General features: G+C 45.5%; 1 protein-coding gene across 1 annotated transcript; it reads left to right on the top strand.

The window, feature by feature from the left end:
- The first annotated feature begins 1,004 nt into the window (after positions 1-1,004).
- On the top strand, positions 1,005-7,865 carry LOC106731895 (cerebellin-2). Its single transcript, XM_075921050.1, has 5 exons — positions 1,005-1,147; positions 1,618-1,703; positions 2,625-3,162; positions 5,851-5,970; positions 6,275-7,865. Exons 3-5 carry the CDS (start codon positions 2,794-2,796, stop codon positions 6,470-6,472), a joined length of 687 nt encoding a protein of 228 aa, XP_075777165.1. The 5' UTR covers positions 1,005-1,147; positions 1,618-1,703; positions 2,625-2,793; the 3' UTR covers positions 6,473-7,865.
- The last annotated feature ends 1,778 nt before the right edge of the window (positions 7,866-9,643 follow it).

Here is a 9,643-nt window from a genome sequence, read left to right as displayed (position 1 = left end):
GCCTTAAGACCTCAATCTGGCCCCTGCTTGTGGGTTTCTGCTATTTGCTAATGCTGTATATTGTCTGCTTTCTAGTTTCATTGCCCCCACCCACCCACCCACAAGAGGAAGACTATTCAATAAAATTGTCCAATTTCAGGTTTAGTCTAAAATTTTCATTTGTGACGACAATCTGTTTGGAATTCCTAGCACACAGCATAGCTTTGATTTTTAGGCCATCACTTAGACCATAAAAACTCCCTACAAGTGGTTAAATAAGAATATTGAAGCTGAATGCTTACTTTATTTCTGAGAAGAGAATTTTTGTCATTGATATGTAAGTGTAAAGTTTGCATCAGGGGGGAGCTTTGGAGCGGCAACAGTTACTAATTAGTGACCTATGTCAAATGTTCTGATATTTTACTTCCCTCTGATGAAATCTGAGTAGTGGGATCTTAGGACAACGTCAAGTTGTAACTAAAATAAGATTCTGGACAATAATTCTGTTTTAAAACGTTGCATTTGCAGGAGGCTTCATCTTTAAAGCTCCTCTTTTGCTCTGCCTAGCTTCAGCCATAACCACGTTAGCAGCAGCAGCAGCACTGAGATGTGCGGGTAATCACTGCTGCTAAGTTTGACTGTAACATACATCATCACATGGCAGCGCCGGTGCTGCACCGGCTTTGTAAAGCAGAATCGCTCTGCCAACGCAGGCCTCCTTCCTGGCACTTGGTGGAAAAGGGGGAGGAGAGAACTTAATTTAAGGGTTAGGACTCTGCTCTGTTTTTCTTTTTCTGTCCCCTCCTTCCCTCGCCCTCCCCCCGGAGTTCCCGAGCGGCTGCTACTGGTCTTTCTAACGCGGCCAGTCCCCCTCCTCTCTGGATACCTACAGGGGCGACAAGCGACGCTAGGTGGCGCGCTGCGACCGCTGTTGGCGTGTGGGGCAGCGTATTTCCAGAGACAGCTGCCGTGTGTGTGTGTGTGTGTGTGGGGGGGGGGGTGCAGGGGATGCCAGGGCGCAGGAATAATCGCTGTACTAAATGAGGAAGGAGCTTGTGCCTAAGCGAAGAGCGGGCTTTAAAGGGCCAGAGGCAGGAACCCGAGGGGCTCGCCCCTCACGAGGCCGCCCCGAGGGCTGAAGAATCCGAAGCGCGCTCCGCAGTGCGAGGTGCACTCGGGTTTCCACGCTGGCGGCTACCCCGTGGCCCTCTTGCAGTTCCCACTGACCCGGGGCGTGGGCTCTCGACGCGCAGGGGAGGCATCAGCGCCACTTTGCCGCCATCTGTTTCGGGGGCTGGTCTTGGGACAGGGAGCCCCGCGGCCACCTCCTTTCCCCCGGGGGGGGGGGGGAACTTCAGCCCCTTTGCTTCGTCTCTTCCGAGGGGTGCCAAGCCCCGGCCGCAGAGCGTTCGCCCCCGCCGCTCTGCCCCGGCCAGGACACTGGCTGGGGCGATCCCCCGAGGGCAGGGCTGGGAGGTGCGAGCTGGCGAGGGGAGGGGTGTCTATCCGGCGCGCTCTTCAGCCCCTGCGCCTGGTGTGCGAGGCAGTGACGGGTGCGTGCGAAAGGGAGGGAGGGGGGATGGTTGGCAATGGGCGGGAGAGACTGAGGCGAGCCCTGCTTCCTTTTCTCTCTGCCAGCCCAATCTCCGCTCATTTTCTCTAAGCAATACCACTCCACGGACAGCTACCTAGCCAGCCCTACGCGCCCAGCATGGACATACCAGGTAATAGCCCGGCGCTCCCTGGCCCCCTTAAAATATGCATGGGGAGGAGGGATGGGGCAGATCCCCGGGAGAGGGGGGGCATGCAGTACAGAGATTTGAATTTGTGTGGAAGAGGGAGGGTCGCTAGAGGCAACTTCTCAGCCAGCCTGATTTGGGTTGGGGGCTTTCTTGGGGTTTCTTTCCCCTGCCCAAGAGTTTCGCGAGCCGGTGCACAGCTCCCAGCTGAGCTGGCCGGCGGAAGAGATTAAAAGTCGAAATCGGTGTCTACAGTCTCCGTCCTTTCTGTAGAAAGTGCTCGGCGCTCAAGGGGCTTGGCAAGAGCGCCCGGCGATGACTGGGCTGTGCCAGCGCCTGGCGTGGCAGCAGGACGGGGTATCTTAGTGTACTGCCAATGCTTTTCCAACTCGATCGCCCCTCTCCACCAGGAGCCGAGAGCGCGCAGGGCGCATTGCGCGGCTGGCCGGGGAGCGCTCCGGGCGCTGTGGGGGACCTGGGTGAAACCTGCATCCCTCGCACCTGAGCGGCTGGGTCAAAAAGTCGAGCTAGGGGCGCTGCCGCGGAGTTGGAACCCCCCCCCCCCCACGCCTTCCGCGGGGGTAGCTCGGGATCTGCCCGTGGGTTTCGCCCTGATTCCGAGGCTAAAAGTGCGGGGTGTGTGAAAATCATAAGAGACAGCCACCAGGCACTTTCCCTTGCAATCAAAACCTGGGGCTGGGGAGGGGCGAAGAGGTAGGGCAGTACCAGCCACCTTTGGAGGGGGGAGACCTCTGGCATGGCACTTGGGCATCTCCTGGACCTCTGCCCACTTAGTGCCCCCTGCCTGTGCCAGGAGGGGAGTGGGTGTGCGCCTGCCGGGTGGTGCGGGGCTGGCAGGGGTCTCTCCCTGGATCGCTGGCTGATTGCTCTCTTTACCATTGCCAGGCTGTGCGCCGCCCGCCCTGTGAGGACGCCCTGTTGCCCTGCCCGCAGGAGGAAGACTCGGATCTACAGCCCAGCGCCAGCCAGCGGCCCCGGAGCAAGAGTAGGGGAGGAGATAGGCGCAGCCTCCCCTCCCCATCCCTTTCTCCCCCCCGCCCCGCCTTGCGCCCTCATGCCGGCGCGCAGCCAGAGCGGGAGCTGCTGCTGGCCCTTGCTGAAGATGCCGGGGCTAGGGCGGCGGGGGGCGCTGCCGGAGCCCGCGGGCTGCTGCTCCTGCTTGGCGGCGGCGCTGGCCCTTCTGCTGCTGCTGTTGCCCGCCGGTTGCCCGGTGCGGGCGCAGAACGACACGGAGCCCATCGTGCTGGAGGGCAAGTGCCTGGTGGTTTGCGACTCCAGCCCGTCGGCGGACGGGGCCATCACCTCTTCCCTGGGGATCTCCGTGCGCTCGGGCAGCGCCAAGGTGGCCTTCTCGGCCACCCGGAGCACCAACCATGAGCCGTCCGAGATGAGCAACCGCACCATGACCATCTACTTCGACCAGGTCAGCCAGCTCCTGGTCTAGCCTGCCCTCTCCACCTCCACCCCCAGCGCTAGTCGCCCACTCCCTCCCCGCTGCCTGCTCCCCACCTGCGGGCTCCCTACGCCCGCGTCCCAGCCGCCGCGTGGAGTTTGCAGAAAGCATCGCCCCGGCTGGGCAGCATCAGCCTCCCGAGGAAGAGTCTTAAAAACCTTTGCATTGGGAACCGGCTTCTGCTGCGCCAGGCCAAGCCGCCTCTTCCAGCCATGGAGCCCAATGCTCCCAGCTAATATTTTTTCATGGGAATTAATGGACCGAGGGCGTGCACGGTTCAGACTCAGTTCCGCTGCTTGCTAAGGATGGCATCCAACAGAGCAAAGCCCGGGCTAAAGTGTGTGTGTGTGTGGGGGGGGGGGGGGTCAGTGACTCTGCCCATCCCGAACGTATTTGGCAACGCTGTGGCATCTCTCTTGAAGGGGTTTCGGAGGGGGGGGGGGTAGCCCTGTTAGTCTGTAACTTTTAAAAAAAGGAGTAGTCTTGTGGCACCTTACAGACTACCAATATATAAATAGAATCATGAGCTTTCGTGGGCAAAGCCCACTTCTTCAGATGAGATGAGCTTGAGTGAAGGGTGTTTCTTCTCTTGCGGTACCAAGGTAGCCAACAGCTGTGTAGGTAGGGAAGGAGTAGGTTAAGTGTGATTTATACAGAGTGCGGAATAGCAATCCTGTATGAGAAGGCACGGTGAGTTCTTTCTGTTTGCATCGTTTTTCCTGGATCCCGGTACCGTTCAGCGAGATGTTATTGCTGCCACTGGAACTGATGTGTGCTGTTCTGATTAGGGAATGTGTTGATTTTTGGTCTGCAACGTAATTTATTCTGTTGCATCTGTATCTGGAAGTAGTTGCATCTTAAAAACAACCAACAACAACAAATCAGCTACAGAGTAACTAAGGAATCTTTGCGGTGATATCGGAGAGAAAAAGGGATTTCTGAACATAGTTTATTGTATATGTTTAGCTTTCATCAATCTGTTCAAACTTCATCTCCATGTTTCCACAGTAATGATGCTTTTTTCTTTTTTTCCCTGTGGTGTTCATTTTTTTCTTTAGTTCATTAGGGCAAAGAAAGAGGATTAGGGTTTTGATTTTTTTAGGAGTGTAGGCTTTTTTTTAAAAAAAAACAACAACAACACTGGTTTCAGTTCAGAAAAAAGGCAGAATAAGGATCAAAGCCTATAAATCTAAGAGGATGATAGAAAATACTGAAAAGAGAGAGAACTGTCAAGACCCTTCTCCCCTTCATAATCTCAACCCTCAAATAGGAAACACTCCAGACTGGGATCACCAGTCTTCTGAGCAATAGACTGAGAAATAAATGGAAATAGAAAGAAAAGAAATAAGAGCTTAACAGGACTCTGGATGTTCTTTCCCCCTTCTCTGCTTCTTAAAATGACTCTTTTAAGTTAACAAGCACAGAGAACAGTAATCCAGAGAATATTGCAAGAAAGATTGTGCAAAACCAGGGGAAGAATAGAGAATAAGAAAGTGATTCAGAAAGCCCTTGTCAGCCAGCTTCATAGTTCTGTTTGCCATAGGTGGTCTAATCTGCCCTGGTTTTATTGTTATTTCAATAGCTTTTCTAAACAGAATTTGAAGGATTGATTTTTTCCACTTGCCTAGTTGTAGATAATGAAATGTGGACACATTCACATTCACAGAGTGGGTTTTATCATTGTCCAGTTAAAGTATCCAAACAATTTGTAAATAGATTTCTGAAAGAGGAGACTGGGCAGACAGAAGAACTGGGGCCCCATGTTGATCCCATTGACTTTAATGCAAATTTGGTCTTTATCTTCAGTGGAAGCAGGAGTGGGCCTCTCTTGTAGTGGCTGTATAGATGCTGTTATTTTGTTAGGCATTTAGATCAACTCATGTTTCTTTGCCAGACTGATTTCCTCTCAAATGTAATTATGGCATATTGAGAGCATTCTGAAAAATAAAAACACAAACAAACAGTAACAAACCCCAAACAGTTTCTTCCCATAGATTCTCTCCTGCCCCTTTCCACTTTAACTTGGTGTAGAAGGTCACCTTACCGTATTCTAATTGTATGAGTACATTCCCTTGTAACAGTCTTTACTATTCCATCCTCCAGGTTCTGAGATCACCAGAGCTGCTTCCAGTAGCTATAATGCATCCCACTTATTTATTCAAGTCTGTTATAATTGGTACCAGTTCTCCAGAGGGAGGGAAAGAGAGGAGTGAATTGGCAGAAATGATATATAATTCCTCCATCACTCCTCTCAGCTAAAACAGTTTTAAGTTTTATTATATATTTGTTTAACACATTAAACTTAGGGCATGATTCCTTCTAAAAGTGTCATATAAAATCCATTGCACATTTTCTTAACAATTACTAGGCCTTCTCTTTGTCAGTGGTAATATGCCTTTCCCTCTTTTCCCTTACTGAGGCTGTGTTCATGTTTTCACTCAATCTAACAAGATTTGGGTTCATCACTGTGTAACTAAATTAGTTTATGAACCACAATACTTTTTAAATGCCTTGGAAATTGACTTCTTCCCCCTGCGGTACAATTTAATTATGTCACAATTACCACGTCCAATGGGCTTTATATAGGTCATGGACCCGATGTAGATTTTTTTTTTTTTTTTTTGGCACTCAACTGATTTATCTTTGTTTGTTTTCCAGGTATTAGTTAATATTGGCAACCATTTTGATCTTGCTTCCAGTATATTTGTAGCACCAAGAAAAGGGATTTATAGTTTCAGCTTCCATGTGGTCAAGGTCTATAACAGACAAACTATTCAGGTGGGTAGCAATTTAAACATTCTATAGAAGATTTTTCTTCCCTGCACTCTCTTTGCTTTGAAAATTTTGACCTATGAACTCTAGTTAGTATATAAAAGTACAATGCCTGAAGAATTGACTGTTTATTAAAGAAGACATTTTTGTCTGCTGCTGTAATAAAATGATGGAACAAAATAAGAATGATCATTGATTAGTTTTAGATCAGCTCAAACTTGTTGCTTTTGAGAGTGAAAGGTTAATTAAGTACACGAACAAAAAGTGAATATTGAGAATACTCAGGTTTTTTTGTCTCTCTGCATTTTAGGTAAGTTTAATGCAAAACGGCTACCCAGTGATTTCAGCTTTTGCAGGAGATCAGGATGTTACCAGAGAAGCAGCCAGCAATGGAGTCTTGCTCCACATGGAGAGAGAAGACAAAGTGCATCTCAAACTGGAAAGGGGTAACCTCATGGGAGGGTGGAAATACTCAACCTTTTCCGGCTTCTTAGTCTTCCCGCTATAAAAGAAGGCTGAATAGGAGCCAGATTCTTAAGCAAGAACAAGGATTGAGTCGTTGATGACACCCTGAACCTGGCAGAACATGACAATATTTCCAACCACGCAATCAGACTGTCATGTTAGAAGAATGATAACCTTCTAAACTCCAATATTTGCTTTGAAAATTGACAATTCCTCGGGAAACCTGCGCCTCTAATTAGTTTTAGATGACAGTGATCTTTAGGAGAAATGAAAATATCGACCTGAGCAATTTGTACCTGTGATTGTAAAGTCAATTTCGGATTTCATTGTTGGGATCATTGACTTTTTTCGTTCTTTTGGTTGTTGTTGTTGTCTTGATGAGACAAGTAAGTTGGACCACAATCACTTGTCAAACGCTCCAGAGCCAGAAGAGTACACCACCTGATGAAGTGTTCTTTCAATGATTTTTTCTTTGTGTTGTATAGCCTTACAGAAAAAATGGCTTCAGTCTAAGTCCTGTATTTTCTGGGGGAGGGGGAATTCTGGACATTGTTGTGTCAAGAAGTGCTTTATCCAGTGAAGCAAAATTTGCACGATTGGAACCTATCTTGTTTTGTGTTCATATTTTTCATCAGCAACTTATTTTTTATTTTCTGATATTTTTGTGCTAACAATTGTAAGCTAGATTGATCAATAAGACAAAACAAAGCACATATATACTTTGTAGCTCCAAGTAAAACTAACCAATGAACAATTCTATCTGCACTTTACAGATGCATCCAGAGAGGGAATAACATGATTGTTGAGTTAATCTCAAATCTGTAAAGAAACTGACATTTCTGAATTATCCTGACATTTCTAGAAGCAACAGTAGAGGCTTTGAATATCTTATCTGACCATATTCTACAATATATTATTTCTTTGCATTACTGAGTGTATTTTGGTGCTTTTCTCTGATATTTATTCATTTATTTATTACATTTGCTCATTAATGCTTGGGTACAGTTTGTGGGAGCACTGAAAGATGACAGACCAAACTCCTTCTTCTCCAAGTTAAATAAAAGAAGATCCCTGATTTTCCCACCAGGATCAGGTATATCATCAGTTACCACTATTGTTTTTGACAGCGTATGGGAGTGGAATGTCAGAGGCCTGAGGCTGTGAAACTGGTTTAAGGTGTATATAGCATCAATGAATGCATCACAGAATTATATCATTTATTTATTTATTTGTTATCTATGTATGCTTCTCCTCTTAGCACACAGGCTCCAAAGAGATCTGGGTGCATACTCCATCCAGTACTGTATGCCATGAAAAATAATGAATTCCAAGTGATAAAAGATGAAATCTCAGGTTGAATTTAAATTCATCCTTTTTCCGTCAATGTAACCAAAATGCTGACTAACTTAAGATTCAAAATAAATGGGTTTGATGTCCATCTTGTTTTTTCACTTCTATATATAAGGGTCAGAGGATTAAATGATGCACTAGGAAATACTGCAGTTTGTGCTTATTCAGCTTCTTGGAGAGATTTGATTGGATTTGATTTGTCTTGCTATTAAGTCTATAAGTAATTTGCATATTTAATTGTTATAGTTTGCCAGATTCTCCCCCCACTACAAACATAATGCAAAGACATTTGCAACATGTTAAAGGCGGATGTAGTGCATTTCAAAATTATGATGACCATGTAGTTTTCATTATAAATTTATCATTAAAGGGACACTGCCTATTTAATAGTCATATTCTTTTAAAAACAAAGTTGCTCTAATACCTCAGGCTATTAAAACTGAAGAAATTACAAAAGCTTACAGTATTTTCACCATTTATGCTGTTTGTTTACTTTGGGCACTTCACTTATCTTGATAAGGAAAAAAGACCAGTCAACTTAGATTTTGTTTTTAATCAGTTGCGCCGTCTCATGCACCAGCACACTGCTGCAATGATTTAATTTCAAACTCTTCAGGAGAAGGTTCAAATCAAAGGAGAAAGCTAATTCCAACAGAATAAAAAGAAACAATGAAAACAATTGTATCAAAATTTAACAGTACAAAAGTCATGTGCTTCTTTTATCTATTTTTTTAGTCTCAAAGATTTTATAGATGGCTGTGAACAAGTAGACAGTGAAGTAGGAGCAAGGTACTGTATTGAGCTTAGAGTGTTTGAGATATCCTCTAATTTCCAAATCCTCTTGCTGTTATCAAGTATACAGTCCCATTGACTTCAGTTTGATTATTTATGTGAGCATGGTCCTGACTCTTGTCTCAGCCAAGAGGTTCCAATTAACAAGAGGAACCCTTCCCAAAATTAGAGATATTGTGACAAGTTACTTAGGCCATTGTGATTGCTGAATTTCTGGTAGAATCTCCTTTGTTCCTCCAAGTGCATCATCTCTACCTTGTCCATTTATTTAAAAATAACGGAGAGAGCATGATTTTAGTCTTTCTCTGAGGTGGAAGAAGAACTCTGATTTATTGATCTATTATGTTTTTCCTAGTCTTGCACCCTGCTGCTAAGGAATGGAGTTAGAAAAGTCATATAAAATGTTAAAGACAAACTAAATAGCGTGTTTTTATTCTGTACTAGCTATACTGAGTACCGGTTTTCTCTTCCCAGAGAATTCTCTGAAATTCTTAGCTTTCTTCCCCTTCTGTTTACTAAAGTAGTTTCTGAGTCTGTAGAGGGCCAAGTCTGGTTTTCATTGAAGTCATTGGGTGCATCAATCTCATCAGTATCAGAGACATGAGACACACATTGCGAAACTCAACAAAAAAATAAACCAAACTTGCTAAAGAAAGTCTCCTAATGTAGCAGTCATCATCAGAACATTTAATTTAAATACAATTGAGGAAAATAACCTAATTTCACTGAATGCAATTTGAGTTTGTCATAAATGATTCTGTAAAATTCCTGTTGGTAAGCAATATGTGTGTTATGGTACGTCTACACTTGCACTTGCTTGACCAAGCTTTTGTGGTGCATAGGCACATTGCATTAAAAAACATAAAAGACAAAATTGTGCCAGGGCAAATGAAAGTATGAATGCTGCTTTGTTGGTAGGAGCATCATACTGACAACAAAGCCAAACCCATTTGTTGGGAGTGGAAGTATTCTGTCGGCAAAAGTGCCAGCAAGCAAGGAACATTTGGTTTCTATTGGAGAAGCTTCTATTTACCCTTGACCAAACTGGCAAAGTATATGACAGATTTTTAAA

The sequence above is a fragment of the Pelodiscus sinensis genome, chromosome 2 (genome assembly GCF_049634645.1).
Source record: "Pelodiscus sinensis isolate JC-2024 chromosome 2, ASM4963464v1, whole genome shotgun sequence".
In the NCBI taxonomy this organism is placed as follows: Eukaryota; Metazoa; Chordata; order Testudines; family Trionychidae; genus Pelodiscus; species Pelodiscus sinensis.
This window is presented reverse-complemented; position numbering and strand designations above follow the sequence as displayed.

What these genes read in the sequence shown, in the direction of transcription:
- LOC106731895 (XM_075921050.1), top strand. Translation starts at nt 2,794, where the DNA reads ATGCCGGCGCGCAGCCAGAGCGGGAGCTGCTGCTGGCCCTTGCTGAAG. An exon ending in TGACCATCTACTTCGACCAG is followed by an intron (nt 3,163 to 5,850) that starts GTCAGCCAGCTC and finishes TTTGTTTTCCAG; the next exon opens with GTATTAGTTAATATTGGCAA. An exon ending in ATAACAGACAAACTATTCAG is followed by an intron (nt 5,971 to 6,274) that starts GTGGGTAGCAAT and finishes TCTGCATTTTAG; the next exon opens with GTAAGTTTAATGCAAAACGG.